General features: G+C 37.7%; 2 protein-coding genes across 5 annotated transcripts in view; one reads left to right on the forward strand and one right to left on the reverse strand.

Annotated features, from left to right (window-relative positions):
- ZP2 (zona pellucida glycoprotein 2) overlaps nt 1-5,745 on the reverse strand; it is a 35,288-nt gene extending 29,543 nt beyond the window's left edge. The window contains exon 1 of one of the 4 annotated variants that reach the window (XR_011564046.1): nt 5,546-5,745. Coding sequence is in view for 2 of the 4 variants with exons in the window: in XM_070779767.1 (XP_070635868.1) it covers nt 5,546-5,679 (134 nt within the window). In the remaining 2 variants the exon portion in view is untranslated. The remainder of the gene's footprint in view (nt 1-5,545) is intronic. The other 3 variants (XM_070779767.1, XM_070779766.1, XM_070779769.1) reach the window with 3 other exon arrangements.
- Nucleotides 5,746-10,315: 4,570 nt separating this feature from the next.
- On the forward strand, nt 10,316-21,750 carry ANKS4B (ankyrin repeat and sterile alpha motif domain containing 4B). Its single transcript, XM_019988318.2, has 2 exons — nt 10,316-10,540; nt 19,851-21,750. Exons 1-2 carry the CDS (start codon nt 10,377-10,379, stop codon nt 20,923-20,925), a joined length of 1,239 nt encoding a protein of 412 aa, XP_019843877.2. The 5' UTR covers nt 10,316-10,376; the 3' UTR covers nt 20,926-21,750.
- The last annotated feature ends 521 nt before the right edge of the window (nt 21,751-22,271 follow it).

Here is a 22,271-nt window from a genome sequence, read left to right on the forward strand (position 1 = left end):
GACTCTTTTGCGATCCCATGGACTGTAGCCCACAATGCTCCTCTGTTCATGAAATTTCCAAGGCAATAATATTGGAGTGGGTTGCCATTTTCTTCTCCAGGGAATCTTTCCGACCCAGGGATCAAACCTGTGTCTCCTGCTTGGCAGGCGTTCTTTATCACCGAGCCACTTGGGTACAGGATGATGAAAACTCCAGATCCCAGTTGTTCTTATTTTTGAAAAGAAACATGCAGATGAAAGAGAAAAAAACTTAAGAAAATGAAGAGTTTCCTTTATGACTTAAGAATCTACATTCTTAACCATTACTGTACTCTGGCTTTATTTCAGTACAATGCTCAACATTCACATTTTCCTGTCTTCCCAGTCCAAATATCAGCTTTGAGAAATGGTTTTAATGGTATTTGATAATCTGCTTTAAGAGTGCTATAACACACCTCCCCTATGTCATAATCCTGCTATCTTGAAACAAAATGGCAGCTAATGTAGGTTTCCCAATGGTCCCTGTTTCTGAAGTTTTTATAGAACTTAAACTTTGGGTGAGGAATCAGGCCATATGATTTATGTTGATTGAGCTTTTCAATTCTTAAAACCGCAATTAATTAGGAAAGGGAAAAGGCATAAGATAAAAGGAAATTTGTCCAGCTAACAGTCAGTTAATCCAAGTATGAAATTTAAATTCATAGCCCCTGCTTAGAGTATCTAATATTCACATTTTAAAGAATTTGTTTTTTGGAAACCTTTATAAAGCTCTCCACTGTTACAATGTATTGCCATCTGGAGTTCAGCATTTATAAAATGTGCAGTTAAGGGATGCCAAGATATGCCTCATGCAGACCAGATGGTACAATAACAGCTCTGTCTGTTTTTCTGGCAAAAAAAAAAAAAACAACATAGGACTTTGAATGTCTTGAAACTTATGTGAATAAATTAAACCCCATCAATACTTCAGGGACATTATAATTTCAATACTCCATTTATCCACCTAAATATTTTCATAAATGCTTTCATTTGAAGAAAAAGCAAAGGGGAAGACAATGGTTCTTTTGATTGCTTCATGTTTGTGTTTAACAATGTTTCAAAGGAAAACACCACCAATGATCTGCAGTGTGGGAAAGAAAGTTGCTCTGTACTTTGAGTTACCTATGAGTTTAAATGAAAAGCAGGGTTGTTGAAATCTCTTTGATAGAAAAAGTCCACATCAAATTGGTTGAACAGTTTTAGCACTGTGATGAAGAGAAAAAATACATATGTAAGTGACATTTCTTAATAATCCATATGAAAATGTCTCTACTGCAACAGATACATTTATCATAAACCAATTCAGCACATATAGTTGTGTGTTAACGATGCCTGGTTCTGCCCGGGCCTGATTCATCTAAGCTTTCTGGATAACAACAGGGCTTTTGTAATCCCCTTTATTTTCATTTACTTTCTGTTATTGCTTTTATTTTCAATAGAATTTATAATCAGATACTCATTAGACGAAGTAATCTTGTTAAAAGTAAATTTTCTGCTTGGATCTTTTCATTTTCCTTACTACATAAAAATTGTGCTTCCCTACCAGACAAGGGAATTTCCTCTGTAATTAGATGTGAATAGCTTTGAAGAGCAAACAATGTGTGCTTTTGAAAGCCAGATCCCTTGTGGTTCAGGGGGCAATCTCATTAATAAAAACATGGGTTGCACAAGCTGTTGAATTTCTTTCCCAAAGAGCAGTGAATGGTTTTTCAGAACAAAGGAGAAGATTGTTTTCCACTTTGCTGGCATGGTTTTTTTTGGGGTGGACTGGAAGTATTATCTAGCACTAGTCTTTATCTCTTCTTTTCCTCTCCCTGAGCAAAGGATCATATACAACTCTCTTATATAGATAGATCAGAGTCCTGAATAAATCCTCCATCCAAAGGCTACTTGGCCAGGATTGCTTTCATAGTACATGGGACTCCTGTTCAGACCACTCAGCTATCAGGTAGCTGCTATTAAACAAGAGAGGTCACAAAATTATAAACACAACAATGAAGAGTTGAAAATGGCATTGCTCTGTGGGGAAAAGGAGACCCATTGGTGAGAGAATCTCTGCAAATGCTGTCTCTGGAAGCTCGTTAACCCTGTTTTCTTATGAGTCTTTGGCAAAAAGAAGTGGTATCTAGGCAGAAGGGCTCTCAGAATTACATTCTTGGGGATCCTGGTAATAGGTTGAGTTTCTGGAGTTTTAGAAAAACAAAGAAGGAAATAGAGCCTACGCCTCTGAATCTAAGCAGCAACCAGTGACACAGAAGTCACTTGCAGGATGTTTCACTAAAGTTATACTAATACTGCAGGAGTATAGGGAGATGTGGGTAGCAGGGTTTGTTGCAACAGGAAGGTTGATGAGAGCCTTAACTAGCCAGTTAGAAGAACAATACAAGGAATGGTCATCACCACTTAAGCCTAATCCTCAAAATCTCTGTATGTATGGCAGGTCTTCTCTGACCTTCCTAGAGAATAGCAGCCTACTGTTGGAACAGACACAAACACTTATTTCCATAAGGACAATATAGTCAAAAGTCTCAATTGCCACACGATTATCCAACCCCTCATAAGGAATTGATGATAGGATCATGAACAATTTCCTCCAACTTTATCCACAAAGAAATAGAGACTCAAATAGATGGAATAACTTACATTAGACCATATGGACTCTATCTAGCTCCAAGTTCAACTCTCTTTCTCAACCTCCTCTTTAAGGAATGAGGTAAAGAGGAGTTTCAAGTTCAGAAAGATTTATTTCTGCTTTCCCTCTCCCTCCCCATCCAATTTTCTCTAGGAAGTTTTCTTAGGGAAATGCCAAAGGGTGCCAAGGGAAGCCTATATATATATAGGTGGTGGGCTCAGTGGTAAAGAATACACTTGCTAATGCAGGAAAACCAAGTTATATCCCTGGGTCAGGAAGATCCCCTGGAGAAGGAAATGGCAACCCACACCAGTATTCTTGCCTGAGAAATCCCACGGAAAAAGGGCCTGGCAGGCTATAATCCATGGACTTGCAAAGAGTTGGACATGACTGAGCGACTAAACAACAACAACAAATATATAGATGAGTGTGTGTGAGTGTGTGTGTGTGTGTGTATCTCAGTTTTTTACCATTTCACAGGAAGAGTTTAAGTCCAAGTCATAAGTACTACTGGAGTTGAGAAACTCTTCTTTCTCCTCTTTGTCTTCCATTTGCAGTCCTTATTCCTCTCCTTTATAATTGCTCCAGCTTCCTTTTCCTTTGCTTCTACCCTAATTCTTATTCTTCTCCTCTTCTCATCATCCTTATCGTTATCACCATCATGATCTTTATCTGTCAGCAGACTCCTTCTGTGATTGGCACTTAGCATTCTATTACTGTAGAATAGAATAGAACGCGATACTGTATAGTAGAACAGAGCATTCTATTAATCCGTTTATCTTTGAGAAGCCCTTTCTCAGGTTACATATGATTTTCTATTTTAGAGTACATTAATGAATGCACTTGTGTCTAAATTTCAGTGGCTCAGGCAAAAATGATAGAGAAACAATGTTACCTTGTTCTGAAAGGGTCCACAGTCATGTTTGGATATTTCACTTTTTATAGGATAAAAAAGATTCCTTTTTTTAAAAAGCAAATAAATAAGGATTTGCTTCTACAGCTTCCACTGTTCTCATAGAAACCAAAAAAAGAAAAAATATTGACCTTTAAAGCTAACTATTGTAAGGATTTGCAGATGAAAGCTTTTGCTTTTTCAGTGTGGGTTTTAATTTATCTTAGAATAAAGACCCCACTCCAGTACTCTTGCCTGGAAAATCTGTGGATGGAGGAGCCTGGTAGGCTGCAGTCCATGGGGTCGCTAAGAATCGGACACGACTGAGCGACTTCACTTTCACTTTTCACTTTCTTGCATTGGAGGAGGAAATGGCAACCCACTCCAGTGTTCTTGCTTGGAGAATCCCAGGGACAGGGGAGCCTGGTGGGCTGCCATCTCTGGGGTCGCACAGAGTCAAACACGACTGAAGTGATTTAGCAGCAGCAGAATAAAGACTTAAACAAAAATAGATGAGGAATAAACAGCTACAGACTTCAAGTATATACCTCCCTCACATCAATACCATGAACTATTCCAAGCATATTATTTTGTAACAATGTGGGAAATATTTATAGTGCATTAAAGAGAGGAAAAAACACAATGCAAGATGATGACAATGATGCAAAAGTTATATCACAAAAACATATAAACAGTTAATCAGTTGTGTAAGGATGATGGGTTCTAATTTTATTGCAATGTCTTCAGAGAATATGAGCTACATGAAACCTACTATTTGATGTTTATTGAGGCCTGCATGGGTTCTATTAGGTTCTATTTTATATAACAGAATGTTACAAATATTCTCAGTGTGCTTTTAAAGAACATGCATTTTCTATTGAATACAGTGTTCTATATAGGCTTGTTAGATAAAGCTTTTTAACTGTATTCAAATTTTTCATACCTTTCCTAATCTTAAGTCTGATTGATATATAATATTAAGGGAGTGTGTTAAAATCTCTTGCTATGATAGCAGATTTGTTCTTTCTCTTTAAATTCTATTAATATTTGTTTTTTCTATTTTGAGGCTATATTACTTGGTACATACAAGTTTAGAACTATCATATTTTCTTGATAAATTTTTCATCACTATCTCTTTATCCTTGGTAATTGTTTGGCTTAAACTACATTTTTGTCTGATACAAATATAGCTATACCAATTTGTTGTTAGTATTTTCTTGATATAGCTTTTCCTTTTTTGCTTTCACTTTTTGTTGTTGTTGCTATTGTATATTTTAAGTGTGTCTATTACAAATAAGACATGGCTGAGTCTTCTAACTGGTGAATTTGCTCTGTTTACATTTACTTTGATTACAGATCAATTTGAACCATGTTTTCATTTTATATTGTGTTCTTTATTTACACTAATTTTTCTGTTCTTTTCCTTCTTTCCATAAGGCTAAAGTTTAAGTTAATGATTTCAGATTTTTCTTCTTTTCTATTAGTAACATAAGCATTAAAAACTGTAAAGTTCTCCCAGTTCTGTTTTAATTGTGTCCTGTAAATGTTGAAATGTTTGTTTTCATTTTCATTAAGTTCAAAATATCTGATAAAGGATTTTTATCTAGGACGTATAAAGAACTCTTATAATTCAATAATAATAAGACAACCTAATAAAAAAATTTTTAATGTAAAATAGCTAATAAGCACTTAAAACATTATCGACATTGTTACTCATTAGGAAAAAAAAATTTAAACAACAGTGGTACCACTTCACATCCACTAAGATAACTTTAAATGAAAAGGCAAATAATAAAGGCTGCAAGGATATGAAAAGGCTTACAGCCTCTGTTTTGCCAAAAGTTTTACTTTCATTTTAGATTCAAAGGATTTGTTAACAAAAGAAACCATTCATTACACACAAATGAACAATTTGAATTTTTGTAGATTATTTGACTTAACTTCAATATACAGTCATTAAAATAAAAGCAATAGAAACAATAGAGAGAATTAATAGCACATACATCACCAAATCGCACAGACCAACATCCAGAATTAAACAGCACTGGGAAGTCCCTCGTAAACAGCAACGTGGAGTCCCAGTTTGGAAATGACCTTGGGCAGTGTATCCACTCACTGGTGACATTTCAGATTGCATTTTCGGGGGCTCCTGCTTATAATCCCAGGTTGCAAACTGATATCATCATCAGTTTGCATACTAAAATGCAGTTCCTGTTTTACTTTAACCTTTTTACAGTGCTATTTATCTTGTGAGTCAAAGGGTTTCTTTAGACTCCATGTGGTTGACCAGACCTCCAGGGGCTCAAGAATTCCAAGAGCCATCTGTTATGTCTTCTTTGGAGAAATGTTTATTTAGTTCTTTGGTCCATTTTTTGATTGGGTCATTTATTTTTCTAGAGTTGAGCTGTAGCAGTTGCTTGTATATTTTTGAGATTAGTTGTTTGTCAGTTGCTTCATTTGCTATTATTTTCTCCCATTCTGAAGGCTGCCTTTTCACCTTGCTAATAGTTTCCTTTGTTGTGCAGAAGCTTTTAAGTTTAATTAGGTCCCATTTGTTTATTTTTGCTTTTATTTCCAATATTCTGGGAGGTGGGTCATAGAGGATCCTGCTGTGATGTATGTCGGAGAGTGTTTTACCTATGTTCTCCTCTAGGAGTTTTATAGTTTGTGGTCTTCAGATGGCTAACAAACACATGCAAAGATGCTCAACATCACTCATTATCAGAGAAATGCAAATCAAAACCACTATGAGGTACCATTTCACGCCAGTCAGAATGGCTGCGATCCAAAAGTCTACAAGCAATAAATGCTTGAGAGGGTGTGGAGAAAAGGGAACCCTCTTACACTGTTGGTGGGAATGCAAACTAGTACAGCCACTATGGAGAACAGTGTGGAGATTCCTTAAAAAACTGGAAATAGAACTGCCTTATGATCCAGCAATCCCACTGCTGGGCATACACACCGAGGAAACCAGAAGGGAAAGAGACACGTGTACCCCAATGTTCATCGCAGCACTGTTTATAATAGCCAGGACATGGAAGCAACCTAGATGCCCATCAGCAGATGAATGGATAAGCAAGCTGTGGTACATATACACAATGGAGTATTACTCAGCCATTAAAAAAAATACATTTGAATCAGTTCTAATGAGGTGGATGAAACTGGAACCTATTATACAGAGTGAAGTAAGCCAGAAAGAAAAACACCAATACAGTATACTAACGCATATATATGGAATTTAGAAAGATGGTAACAATAACCCTGTGTACGAGATAGCAAAAGAGACACTGATGTATAGATCAGTCTTATGGACTCTGTGGGAGAGGGAGAGGGTGGGGAGATTTGGGAGAATGGCATTGAAACATGTATAATATCATGTATGAAACGAGTCGCCAGTCCAGGTTCGATGCACGATACTGGATGCTTGGGGCTGGTGCACTGGGACGACCCAGAGAGAGGGTATGGGGAGGGAGGAGGGAGGAGGGTTCAGGATGGGGAACACAGGTATACCTGTGGCGGATTCATTTCGATATTTGGCAAAACTAATACAATATTGTAAAGTTTAAAAATAAAAAAATTAAAAAAAAAAAAAAGAATTCCAAGAGCCACTTACTTTCTTATCTAAAGGGCTACCTGGCTTTCTATGCTTGCAGACAGGCACGGAGTCTGGGTAGTGTACAGGCAGGTCAGCAGCAAGGTCAGAAGCCTGCTCTCCTGCTTCTGAAGACTGAACAAGACTTTCTCCATTTCAATTTCCCTAACAGTCTGGGCTGCCGTCTATGGGGTCGCACAGGGTTGGACACGACTGAAGCGACTTAGCAGCAGCAGCAGCAACAGTCTCATACACCAAAGCCTTTGACTGCGTAGATCACAACATACTGTGGGAAATTCTTCAAGAGATGGGATTACCAGACCACCTTACCTGCCTCCTGAGAAATCTGCATGCAGGTCAAGAAGCAATAGTTAGAACCGAACATGGAACAACATGGTTTCAAATTGGGAAAGGAGCATGTCAAGGCTGTATATTGTCACCCTGCTTACTTAACTTATATGCAGAGTACATCATGCAAAATGCCAGGTTGGATGAAGCACAAGCTGGGATCAAGATTGCTGGGAGAAATATCAATAACCTCAGATATGCAGATGACACTACCCTTATGGCAGAAAGTGAAGAGGAACTCAAAAGCCTCCTGATGAAAGTGAAAGAGGAGAGCAAAAAAGCTGTCTTAAAACTCAACATTCAAAAATCGAAGATCATGGCATCCAGTTTTATCACTTCATGGCAAATAGATGGGGAAACAATGAAAACAGTGACACATTTTATTTTCTTGGGCTCCAAAATCACTGCAGATGGTGACTGCTGCCATGAAATTAAAAGATACCTGCTCCTTGGAAGAAAAGCTATGACCAACCTCAACAGCATATTAAAAAGCAGACATACTTTGCTGACAAATGTCTGTATAGTCAAAGCTATGGTTTTTCCAGTAGTCATGTATAGATGTGAGAGTTGGACCATAAAGAAAGCTGAGTGCCGAAGAATTGATGCTTTTGAACTGTGGTGTTGGAGAAGACTCTTGGGAGTCTCTTGGACTGCAAGGTGATCAAACCAGTCAATCCTAAAGGAAATCAATCCTGATTATTCATTGGAAGGACTGATGCTGAAGCTGTAGCTCTAATACTTTGGCCCCTTGATGTAAAGAACTGACTCATTTGAAAAGACCCTGAGGCTGGGAAAGATTTAAGGCAGGAGGAGAAGGGGACGATGGAGGATGAGATGGTTGAATGGCATCACTGACTTCATGCACATGAGTTTGCGCAAGCTCCAGGAGTTGGTGATGGACAGGGAAGCCTGATGTGCTGCAGTCCATGGGGTCACAAAGAGTCAGACATGACTGAGTGACTGAACTGAACAGTTTCAAACATTGCTGATGGAAATGAAAATCTATACAGTCACTTTGGAAAACAGTTTGTTAATTTCTTAAAAAGTTAAATATAAATTGCCATATAATTGAGAAATTCCATTTGTTGATTTATACCTTAGATATGTGAAAGTATATGTCCACACAAAAACTTGTACAATCATGGTAGCAGTATTCATAAAAACAAAATGTGGAGACAATTCAAATGTCTATGAACTGTTGAAAGAATAAAGAAAATTTGGTGTATTAGTATAGTAGAATGCTATTCAGAAATAAAAGGGAAGGAAATAATGTTACATGCTGTAAAATGCATGCACCTCAAAAATTTATGTGAAGCTACAAAAGGCTATATATTGTATGATTCCATTTACATGAAATACCTACAAATAGCAAATCTGTAGAGACAGAAAACAGATTTGTGGTTTCCTGAGGCTGGGAATGAGAAAGAGGAGTGATTACAAATTAGCATGAGGGATATTTGAGGGGTCACAGATTTGTTATAAAACTGGATTATGGTTGTTACCAAACAGAAGTTGGGTCTGCTCACTGTCTGTGTGGCAAAGCCAATCTACTGACACTAGGCTGTGGTGAAGGAAAATGCAGCATTTATTGCAGGGTGCCAAGCAAAAACTTTTACTTGAAAGACCCAAACTCACCAGTGGCTTTCAGGGAAGGGTTTTTAAGGACAATGTGAGGAAAAGGGTCACAGGCTGTGTGACCAGCTCATCCACAGTTCTTGATTGGTTATTGGTGAAGTAACAGGGTGATATTTTGAAAATCTCAGTCATCAACCTTCTGGTTCCAACTGGTTTGGAGTCTATGTGTTGATGGTCAGCATGCAGTTAACTTTTTCCACCTGGTGAGGGGTTCTGCTGCTGCTGCTGCTAAGTCACTTCAGTCGTGTCCGACTCTGTGCGACCCCATAGACGGCAGCCCACCAGGCTCCTCTGTCCCTGGGATTCTCCAGGCAAGAACACTGGAGTGGGTTGCCATTTCCTTCTCCAATGTATGAAAGTGAAAAGTGAAAGTGAAGTCGCTTAGTCATGTCTGACCCTTAGTGACCCCATGGACTGCAGCCCACCAGGCTCCTCCATCCATGGGATTTTCCAGGCAAGAGACTGGAGTGGGGTGCCATTGCCTTCTCCGGGTGAGGGGTTCAGTGTCTGCAAAATAGCTCAAGCATGTTGTTTAGGATATTATCTATCAGCATTAAGGAGGAATTAATGCCCTTGACTTTGTTTTATGGCTAAACAATTATTATTTTGTTTTGCTTGACTTTTTCTTTGTTTCTACCTTTTCTCACTTCTCTGATTAAATCTGCTCTTTAGAACTTGGAAAGGGCCTAAAAGGCTACAGCTTTTCTACAAACAAGAGGTAGTGGACTGGTAAGGAGAGGGTCTGTCTCTGGCAAGTTCCTACAGGGGCCTGCTTGGTTTCATGGTGACAATTACACAACTCGAAATTTAGTAACAATCATTGAATTTTGCACTTAAAATGGATGAATTTCATAATGTGTAAATTATACCTCAATACAACACTTTAGAAAAATGGACTGCTCCAATGAGCTAACCTAGTTCTGAGTTGTTTTGAAATTATTTTCTTCATTCTGTGCCTAGATGACCAATATTATATTCAACACTTGTTAAGAGACAAGAAAAATGTGTCTCTTTTAAGACATTCAAGATGAACACAGCAGTCCTCAATTTTCAATGTCATGGCCATTCCAGAGAGAGAAGGTCTAAGTTCAGTGCCATGAATCTTTCTGGCTGCTTTCCACGGAGGGAGGCTGGAGTGAGCTTTGCCCTGGGCTGACACTGTTCCTTGTCACTGATTAACCAGCTTTATAAGAAGGCTGCTTCACTGACATCCTGTTCCGCCTGGAGAGTGATTTGGCAAAGCTTCGGAGAGCAGAAAAATGTCCACTCGCTATCATCAAGCTGCTAGTGATAGCTACCTGGAACTTCTGAAGGAGGCTACCAAGAGAGATCTGAATCTTTCTGACGAAGATGGCATGACTCCCACACTCCTAGCAGCCTACCATGGGAACTTGGAAGCCCTAGAAATAATCTGCAGCAGAGGGTAAGTTTAACCCAATGGTTTTGACTGGAAACTGTTTATGGGAGGATTTTGTAGACAGGAGCAAGAGGCAGGGAATTAGTGAAAATACTTTGCTCTCATTCTAGTCTGTGTAAAAATTGTCTTTCTAGAGGAAATGAGAAAATTTCCCAGCGATAAATTCTCTTTCTACACTGAGAACTGGCACCATGGGGTGGCTGATCCCTTATGAGCCACATACACAGAAATCCTGAACTCTAAGTCACTATTATTTCCCTTGAGGGTAAGATATTTGAATTCTGTGGCTTTAAAACTCCTTTCCATGACATGTAAATGCTTGACTCTTTAAAAAAGATCAGTGATCTACCTGGTTTTAAGACGTCAAGTATAATTGGAACAAATGATGTGTTTTGTTTTTTTTTTTTCATCTGTGCCATTAAAATTTCGTAGCCTTAAAAAAAAATACTCAATCTAAGTGCAAGCTAATGGTTCTTAGATGAAATTTCTGGCTTTATAAGCTATAAAAGGGACCTTCAGCCTATCTTAATTACCACTCTGGCTGTCAAATACATACATGTACATATACTCTCCCTTCAAGTTCTAAAGCAGATATTAGCTAGCTCCTGTCTTCTACTTGTTGCTGAAGGGGCTAGTCACCATTGACAACTATAACTCCAAGAAGACTAAAGAAAGAAAAAAAGACAATGTGAGTAAAGGAGGCAAGTGAATTTATACATATTAATATATAACGTATGTATTTATTAATACCTATATCTGCTCTGTGTCAGCCATTTTGCTAGATCAACAAGAGAAATATGATTCTTCCCATCTTCATATGGTGATCAGATCCGAGGGAAGAAATGTCATGAATGTGTTATAAAGGGGTAAAGAGAGAACACTAAATAAATAAGACAGGTATCCCAATCTAGGTAGTGAGGGAAGGTTTTCTTGAGCATGTAAACTGGAGTTTGAACTATAAGCAGTTGGCCAGATGAAGGTGGAAGGAAAAGTGTTTCTCCTGAGGAAGAGCACTGTATTCTAGGCCCTGAAGGGGTCAAGTATGGCTGGAGATGGCTTGAGTGGGGAGAGGCCAAGTTGTAAGCGAGGAGACCAGACACAAGAGTCTTGTAGACTCTCTTAAGGAATTGAATTTTTTCCCAAGGACACGGAAAGGCACTGTGGTGGGTTTGCACAGGGGAGCCACCTGGTAGCTTTCTGTTTACAAAATTTTCCTCAGGCAGTCGTATAGCAGTTAAAAAAAATGTTCAGGGACTGTTTTGATGGTTGAGATGAGGGGCGAACTGGATTAGAAAAGTGGCAGTGGGAACAGAGAGATGGGGATAGATGGCAATTTGGATGTAGAATTGGTTATAATTGACCGAACGTTGAGTGGGCAGAAGGAAGAGGAGAATCAAGTTTGAGCTTTGACAGGATGTTGGATGTTGGCATCCTTTATTGAAGTGAGAGGCACTTTAAGGAGTTAGAAGAACCGAAGGTAGAGAGAGTTCCTGAGTTGAAGACTATAAATGAGGAAGTGAGTGGAGTTGCTGTACTTCATTCCTTTTAACTTCCATTTTCCACGTTTTACAGACATCACCCTCTGCCTCGACCCTTTCAGCTAAACTCTTCCAGATTGTAACCCTGTATCATCTTTCCTCTTCTCCCAAACTTTCTTATATCACCTCTGCAGGAAGTACAAGATGTCAGTTACAATTTCACAACCAGTGCTGAAAACCCTTTCCCATTTTAAGGTCCAATTTAAATGAGAGGGCCTAGATGTTCTCCTTGCTCTCTCTCTCTCTCTTTCTAAGCCTGAAACATTTTCCTATACAAATTGTTCTATGGTCTTTACTTATGACAAAATTAACATAAACTAAGCCCCCCAAATTAAACTATATATATGCACACAGATTATAAAGAATAAAATATCCTGTTATGTCATATATATAGTGTGTATAAAATATATATAGAACCCACAAATATATGCACACATATATTAAAATATACATATTATATATAAATAATTGTACATGCCTATTTGTACATATACATGAAATAATATACTAAGTAAACACTTTTTGTGTGGTATGCAGTTTTGTTTTGTTTTATTTTTTATGACTCAATATATCATAAACATTTTTTCCATGTCAGCATATATGCAGTTTAACTTTCAGGAACTTCTTAGTATTCTAGTTAATGAATATAGTATATAAATATATTTCTTAGTCAATCTCTCTTTTGGACAACTAACTTGTTTCCCATGGTTTAAATAGTGCTGTGATAATTATCCTTGTACATAAATCTTTGCTCATATTTTCTTGAGAACAAATTCTTCAAAGTGAAATTTCTGGATCGGTTGGCACATATACCATTTAAAGACTTTTTTGGTGTCTATTGACAAATTGCTTTTCAGAAAGTGAGCACCCATTTCTGTCAACATTGTAGGTTCAAAATGATATATCAATGCACAATATATTAATGTTCTTTGGTTACTGGCAGGATTGAAAATTTTTTTATATTTTAAAGTCATTGTATTTCCACTTTTGTGAGCTAAGTATTTATAACCTTGCCCTACTTATATATAGGAGTCTTCAACATTTCTCATTGATTTTTTTAAAGTTAGAATATCAGCCTTTTGTCACCGTGTTTCCAAATATTTTCACAAATCATAATTCATATTTTTGACATCAGATATTTAATATCAGTGAAAATATAAATTTAAATATATATATTAATGTACTTAAGTCTATCAATTTTACTATGTAATTCCAACTTTGAGGTCATGCCTAAATATTGACAGATATTTTCTTTAGTACTTTAGTTTCTTTTTTTATTTTAAATAACTCATATTTTATTTCTTTGATTTGAGATTTGAGAGTGTGATCTAACTATGTCTTCTCCAAATGGCTAGTCATTTGTCCCTAAGCATTTTGTTATATAATCCACTCTTTATGTATTTATTTGGCATGGTAATTTCTCTCAATATAATGTCAAAATCCAGTCCATTGTTTGGTATTTATTAAAAACTGATTATGAGCATGAACATTCTAACCCTGGTTAGTCCTTCCTTCTCGACTCTTGTCTTCTGGATCAGTACTAATATATCCCAGATTTTTTTCCTTCTCTCCAGAAGCACTTAAGATCTGTTAAGTTGGCCTGGTATAAACTTATAAAAATGTCTTATAAGGGTTTTCACAGGTCACCACCCATTTTGATCATTGCATGTGTGTGCTATTCACTCAGTTGTGGCTGACTTCTTGCGACCCCATAGGCTGTACCCCACCAGGCTCCTGTGTCCATAGAATTCTCCAGGCAAGAATACTGGAGTGAGTTGCCATTTCCTTCTCCAGGGGATCTTCCCAACTCAGGGATCAAAACTGGGTCTCCTGCATGGCACGCAGATTTTGATCATAGCCAATCTTTAAGCACTTGTGTGAGAACAAAATGCCCATTACATTTAAGGGGGCTAAAAAGTAAAACCAAACAAAAATTGAATTTAGATGTTAACCTGTTAATGAGGTCTACTGCAGTCTGATGATTTTAGTGTCTTTCTGTTACTACCTGATTGAACTATGGATCATGTGGCAAGCAATAATATCCAAACTCTTGCTTTGTTAAAAACTGTTTTTCTTCCTTTTTTACTTTTAAAGATGGAAAGCAATAATTACATGTCTTACATTGGGAAGATGGCCTCAGTTATACAGAATTTAATTTTGCTTTGACCCGGAGGGATGGTACGGGGAGGGAGGTGGGAGTGGGGTTCAGGATGGGGAACATGTGTACACCCGTGGCAGATTCATGTTGATGTGTGGCAGAACCAATACAATATTGTAAAGTAATTAGCCTCCAATTAAAATAAATAAATTTAAATTTAAAAAAGTAAATAAAAGTAAACAAGTGAAACATGAGCTTTTCAGCGGTAAGCTCCCCTGATTTTAATGGAAAGATGTTAGAATTCATTCAACATTGTTTAAGAGTGTGACATTCTTCTGAAAAATAAAAATGAATTTAATAAAAAAAAAACATGCATAGGTTTTTTAAAGTATTTTTGTTTCATTTTCTAAAATGAAAATAATTTTTTTCCTTTCTGATTCTCAAAGGAATACAAAATTCTTGTAACATTTCATGTCATATTGGAAAATATACTTAATCAAAAATCACATGAATTCTCACAGTCATTAACATTTGGGTATATATTCCTTCAGATGTTTCCCTTTAAGAACATAAACTTAAATGTACCTATGTTCAGCCCTTTTAAAAAGGCAATCACAGTATACAAACTCTTCTGGATTATTCTTCTAATTATTTAATAATACATTATTGACCATCTGCAGTTAAAAGGAGAGATCCATGACATGATTTTCAGTGGCTATATGGTATCCTGCTTTATAGTTTCATTACAATTTATTTAATCAGTTATTTGTTCATGACATTTAATTTGAACCCAGTGTTTGTATAAGATGGAATGAGCATCCTTGATGACCCATCTTTGCACAAGTGTCTGATACTTCCTCAGGATAAATTCCTTAGCAGAATTGTTGATTCAAAGGAGCACTATGTTTTACAGTCTTTCGCACATACTGTGCCAGGAAATTTGAACCACTATGCTTCCTCCTTCACTTCCTCACACTCCTGCCAAAACTGAATATTATTATTCTTTTTATTTGTTGCCTATCTGATAGGCAAACAGATGGTGGTGTATTACTTTCAATTGCATTTATTTGATTACTAATGAGTCTAAATATTCCTTCTTATGTAGAAAAACATTTTTTGAAAAAGTGATTTTTTTTTTTCTGAGAACAACACCAGAAAAAATCAAATCAACTTCAAAAGGAGAAATGGAAATGGAACAGATGCTCAGAGTAATTTAATATAAGAAAATTGCCTATTTTGCAATAATAATAAAAATCCAGGTTTACGAATTATTTCCAAAATGTACTAATCTACTAAAAAGCAAGGGCAAAATATGATTACTTAAAGTCTTTTCATTGAGTTTCTCTTTTGGGAATAAAAAAAGGATAGAAAAAAATCAAATAAAAATTTTATGAATTTAGACCACAGAAACAATATGACATCAATATTGGATTCAGATCAACAAATGAGGGGGATGAGTTTTTGAATAACTGGACAGGTGTGTGTAATGGTTCTATCAAAAAATGTGAAGGACACCAGAGATTGAAAGACAGAGTGAAGAAGAACTCCCAATTGTCAATAGAAAAAATTTTAATTTAAGTAGTACATCAATTTGGAAAGTTGTCTGTAAATAGAATTTCTGCAAGTGGAAATAGGTTAAATGTTCCAGGGCAACTCATGAATCAACTTACTGACAGGTTCATCTTTAAATTTGGAATTTTGTGTTTCTTAAGAAAGGACCAATCTTTAAGGGTCACCTCAGGTTTTCTTCATGTTCTTCCTATTTTTGAAGGATCATTTAAGTTCCCTTGGGTGGGGAAAATTCCACTGTTTTATGACCTGAAGCATGTGGATTTAATCCAACCTCTTAATACTTGTAACATCCTCACCCAAACTCACTCTTCTCAATAATTTCTTTTTTAACTTATCCAATCTAATATCAGGCAAATTTAACCCATATGTTTATATTTGCAGTAATGTCTTAGATGTTTTACAACCTCTCTTTGAAGTCTTTTGAATGTGGTGTTTGGTTAAAATGAATGAAAAGTGAAATTCCATCTTTGAGGGTACTGTGCTTCCCTAAGATACACAACTCTTTTAAGGTTGAAAGAGGTCTGCTTTGATCCAAGACAACTAAATCAGGCAGACTGACTAGACCCCTTTTGAAAAGGGTTGTGCAACAGAACCATGTTATTTAATACTTGCTTTCCTTAGATTCAGTTTCATTTTCTCTCCTTCCTCTTTGAACTTATTTCCCTTCATCTATCTCTGGCCACACTGAGTATATTTCTGGTGTCCCAGATATGTAATGTCACCTCTATGTGCATCTGCTTACACTCACTGTTCTCTCTCCTCAGAAGGACGTTGCCAACTGTCACCTTATGTGGATCCAGCCCACGAGCATGTTTAATTTGGACCTCACTGTAATTTTCTCTTAAAGTTAAGCCAACATTTAAAAATCAAAAAGCTTCACCTGAAATTCTGGATTTCTGGTTTTGTTTGGAAAATGGAAGCTCTGGCAATATTGTGTCTGCTTTTATTCAGGATAGCAATTAGCCACAGCTGAACAATGCCTGTTCTTTTAGATGGAGCTTGAACTTAACTATTCCTTTGTTGGAAAAAAAAAAAACACGTGGCCCCATTAAGTTACTTACATCACATCTTGGCTTCTTTAGGTTGTGTTTGAGACGTCTGCTAGGAGATATAGAAGATACCATACAAAGGACAAAAGACACAGGTTTTGCCCTCTGAGACATACTATCTAAACAGGGCAGGGTGTATTTGACAAATTAAGATTATAAGTGTTGAAAGGCCAGAAGAGTTATTGTAGTGTTGCAAGAGTTTACCACATGGGAAAAAAAAAAAAAAAGAGTTTACCAGATGGGTATGAGAAAAAAATATATGAAATTAAGTATTTTGAGTTAAGAGTCAAAAGAAATGATAACAGGTAAAATTTATTGAGTATTCACTATGTACCAAGCACTTTTGTAATGCTTTATGTATGTTGACTCTATTCACATTATAGTTCTATGAGTAGATAATATTATCCTCAATTTATAGATGAGGACAATGAGTCCTAGAAAAGTTGAACTTGAGACCTCATTGCAGATAAAAGGTAAAGCTGAGGTGAGTTAATGTAAGACCATATTGTGTTGGAGACCATTAGACATGCAGCCAGGCGTGATCCAAAGTGTACTGCAGTGAACTGGTGGGCAAATCAACTGAGTGCTTGGTCTTATTTACCCCTCTGAGAGTTGTTCTTCTTTTTCTTTTTTAAGAGAAAGATTGTGATTGGTGGTAGTGGTGGTAGGGGCAGTGAATGTGTAAGTGCTTTGTAATAAACAAGCATGAAGAAACCAAAGTTTCCCATGGAGGAATTATAATACGAATCTGATTCACTAAATTACAGGACACTGGTTGGGTCACCTTAACTGGCGCAGGTCTTAACCTGCAGTGAACTTAACCTGGGGATCTTGTTAAACTTCAGATTCTGATTCAGGAAGTCTGGGATGAGGTCCAAGATTCTTCATTTCCAACAAACTTGAAGGTGATGTTACTGCTATTGGTCTACGGACTAAACTTTAAATAGCAAGAAACAGAAGGATCACAGTGCATTAACATGCCAGTTGCAAGGGCATGAACCTTTTCTCCTGTTTCACCTGCTGCTTACCAGGAATGTTAAAACACCTTCTTAGACTCTCTCTCCTGCCATCCCATGGGTCTAGCCTGGCCAAAGGTTGCAGAGATCCTGATTTTGGAGTCTGGACTAGGGCAAGGGAAGGTGCCCTTTTGTACCTGTATTATCAGAGTTCTCAACAGTGCCTTGGGGGTCAGAGCCATAGTTAACAGTAAGTTATTACTTTTCATTTATGCTTGTTCGTAACTTAAGGCCTCACAGGAGAAGGGCAAGGGGTGGTGATTTAGCCTGGGGCAGGATTCTAGTAGACATTCATTCCACAAATCTTCTTTACCTACCATGTACCCTTAATGCTATCTAATATTGCCCCCAATTCTACCTTAAACCATTGTAGTGTTAGTTGCTCAGTCATGTCTGACTCTGCAACCCCATGGATTATAGCCCACCAGGCTCCTCTATCCATGGAATTCTCCAGGCAAGAATACTAGAGTGGGTAGCCATTCCCTTCTCCAGGGGATCTTCCCAACCCAAGGATCAAACCAGGGTCTCCTGCATTATAGGCAGATTCTTTTATATCTGAGCCATTAGGGAAGCCCAAACCATTTGTTATTACGTGAAAGTAAAGTGAGGAATCAATAGACCCTTTGTACAAATATTAGTCGTATTAGACACTGCTTCCTGCCCAACATCCATTCGTCTTTTCTTTCTTGCTGTTGGAAAACCAGTTTTGTTGTTATTTATTTCCTTACCTGTGACTCAGAGGAGGTAACAGTTATGTGCTGGAACTGTAACTGAGCAAGTGGGTTTGCTGCCCACTGTGCAATGGAAAGACCAAGGCAATGGTCTTTGCAGAGAGAAAATGCTTTATTGAAGGGTGGAAAACAAGGAGACAAGAGGCACTGCTTTAGATTCATCTCCTTGATTGGCTTTTGAATGGGAAATAAGGAAAAAGAGGGGGAGGCTGCTTAGAAACAAATGATGGAAAGTAAGTGTAAGTTTCAATGTAAGTTTCAGGAGTGAAGGCTGGACAGTCCTTCATGCCTCTCATGGGTTACATGTGCAGTTTTAAAGGTGAAAGGGCCCAGTCCGTAATATGTAATGGATTTTAAGCCTGTGATATCCAGAGTGCACGATCAGTCATTCGAGTCCCTCAGGGCATCTGTGTGATGCTCATGCTCAGTTGGAGGGACTTTCTGCAAGTTGTTTCCACATCTGTGATTTCCCTGGTACTCTGTGAAAGAGGTTTGGTGTTCTTGATGTTTCTACCTTATCAACCTTGATCCTTTAAGGTACAGGATGTGGTTTCAGAGCCAGCTCTATGTAACAAGCTCAGGAGAGATGATTGCTAAGGTTTTAGGAAGTCTGAATCAGATAAACAATTCATTATTAAAAATAAAATTATATAAACGTAAATTTAATAAATTATATTAAAAAGGTAATACTCAAAACTTATTGCTTTCTAATTATTTTACCACATTTTACTATTATCTTTGCTCTTAAGATTGTGCACATCTATTGAATATCTATGTGGTGGGAATAATTTCTAATCAATTGCTACTATGTCTCTCTTCCAAATTCTGTGTCCAGTAATGTCATATTAGTGCTTAAAATATGTTGTGGTGGTGCATTTACACCACAGAAATTGGCACATGCTATATAAATCAGTGTTTGATTCTTTCCCTTAATGAGATGGTTGTTAACATTTACCAGCATATCATGGGGTAATCCTATCTAGGGGAAACATCTAATTGATCTTAGATAAAGAAGGTAGCTCTGTTTCCTTTCTCCTAGGTATGTGATCTGATTCTGGCCAATGAGACATGAAAGTTACTCATTTGGGGAATTTCTTAGAAAGCTTTTTTGCTTCTAAAAATGAGATATAAGGTAGATATGGATTGTTTCTGGCCATGTGATGCCTAAATGTGACATATTTGGGCTTTTGAAGTTATCTTATAACAATGTCAAGGCAAGATTAACTTGCATTTTGTTCTTTAATTTTTTTATTTCTTAGACCTCATCTTCAGAGAAAAAATTAGTATGTGTTGTTTATATTTTCTTTTCTAGAGGGGATCCTAATAGATGTGACATCTGGGGAAATACTCCTTTACATTATGCAGCCTCCAATGGTCATGCCCACTGCGTCTCATTCCTGATCAACTTTGGTGCCAACATCTTTGCTCTGGACAATGACTTACAGTCTCCACTGGATGCTGCTGCCAGCAGAGAGCAGAATGAATGTGTCGCTCTTCTGGATAAGGCTGCCACTGCCCAGAACATCATGAACCCCAAGAAAGTCACCAGGCAGAAGGAGCAGGCTCAGAAGAATGTCAAGAAGCAGATCAAAGAGTGTGAGAGGCTCCAGGAGAAGCACCAAAATAAGATGGCCCGCACATACAGCAAGGAGGAATCTGGGACTCTTTCTTCTTCCAAGGGAACTTTCTCTAGGTCAGTCCTTTCAAATGCTTCTGCTTCTAACACATTTGGGTCACTGTCTAAGGGTATTAAAGATACCCTCAAGCTTAAGTTCAAGAAGAACAAAGATACAGCAGAGCAGTTAGGGAATGAGAGCAGAAGTGGACAGAAGAATGTGATGGAAGTGTTCAGAGAGGATGAGGAAGATGAACTCTCAGGGGACTTCATAGAGAAGCTCCAGTTCTCTGAAAAGGGGGACAGCTGTATGCAACACGAATCCATTCTCAACCGTCCAGGTCTAGGAAATGTTGTTTTTGGAAGGAATAGAATATTCAGCCCTGAAGACATCTCAGACAGCAGGAGGGAGCTGGGGTTTACAATGCCCAGTGAATTGCTTCAGAGACAAGGAGAAGCTGAGGCTGATGAAGAGGGAGAGGAAAACCACCATGAAGATGATCTGCCTTGGGATGAGGATGAAGTGGAATGGGAGGAAGATGTGGTTGATGCTACTCCCTTGGAAGTGTTCTTGCAGTCCCACTACTTGGAAGAATTCCTTCCTATTTTCATGAGAGAGCAGATTGATCTGGAAGCTCTGCTGCTTTGCTCTGATGAGGACCTTCAGAGCATACAAATGCAGCTGGGTCCCAGGAAGAAAGTTCTTAATGCCATAAATAGAAGGAAGCAGGTGCTACAACAGCCTGGGCAGTTGGTTGACACTAACCTCTGATGGAGTGTTGGGTCAATGGGGTGAGTCTATAGAGGTGGGGGTGATGCTGTAGCCCACTGGAGATATTCCAGGCAATACCTACTCTGTACCCAATACCAGACTACTGGATTTCTAGGGTTTTGGAGGTGTCCACCTAAGAGAGAAGCCCAAAATCTACTCTGAGAAATGCTCTGTACCTAAATTCACATAAACCACTCAAGGAGGTAAGAAATGGGAATAAGGAAATGACATTTCTCTTCAATTATCTTTCTGATATTTTTGAATATAGAAAGGATTAAATGGATGACAGAGAATAGAAAAGACTTTATTTCCTAACTTTGAACTTAAAACTATAGTCTCCTATCACACTAGCCTAATTTCTGATCCTTAGCTCCATGACTTTACCTGTTGATGGAAACTAAGATTCCTCCATTGGCCTGTGGCTTGAGCCCAACTTGAATGTGTCTAACCCTAATCAGTAGATGTTTACATGTTTACAAGTAATAGAAATGGGTCTGTAACATTCCTACTTGGGAACACAGAGAATGTCAGGTAGAGAGAGAGATGAAATAGAATGTACGGTACCTGTATGGACTAAATTTTGTCCTTCCAAAATTTCTATGCTTAATTTCTGATCTTGAGTCTAGGGATTCTAACGCCAGTCATGCTGTGAAGAGGTAGACACACTGGTGATGTGCTTGCATCGCCATGTGAAGATAGAGCAAGAAGACAGCTATCTGAAAGCCACAAAAGGAAGCCTCGGGAGAAACCAAACTTTTTATTGCTTTTATCTTGGACTTCCAGCCTCCAGAGCTATAAGAAAATAAAGTTCTGTTGTTTAAGCCACCAGTCTGTGGTATTTTGTTACAGCAGTCCTAGCAGAATAAGATTGTCCTTAAGACAAGAGAGACAGGGAGGAGAAAATAAAAATACAGAAAAGAAGATTAGATGATTTTTAGGTGGTCAGATGATTTTTTTCCTAAGTGTAAGTGCCTCCTGAAACCTAAAAAAGGAAAAAGAAATCTAGGTTCTTTGTTGAGAAAATTCAATTGTAAAAGTTGAATTTTTGTATGGTTATTATATACATATCTTATTTACTGTTGTCTATCACCATTTCTGCACATCTGAATACATGCAGGTTCTACAATATAAACTGTCAACACTAACACTGCTGCTGCTATTTGAATGGTAATCTCAAATTCAAGATGAAACCCTACTTGAATAGTAAAGCTTCAATGGATTTTTATAGGCAGACATGCATTAAATGGAATTTACCACTGATTACGTGTATAACATAGAAATAGCTTCAGCATGCTTCCTTATTCACAGCTGTTTGTGTTACTTCAAGAGGAACCATGGAGGATACA

This window comes from Bos indicus, chromosome 25 (genome assembly GCF_029378745.1).
Source record: "Bos indicus isolate NIAB-ARS_2022 breed Sahiwal x Tharparkar chromosome 25, NIAB-ARS_B.indTharparkar_mat_pri_1.0, whole genome shotgun sequence".
In the NCBI taxonomy this organism is placed as follows: domain Eukaryota; kingdom Metazoa; phylum Chordata; class Mammalia; order Artiodactyla; family Bovidae; genus Bos; species Bos indicus.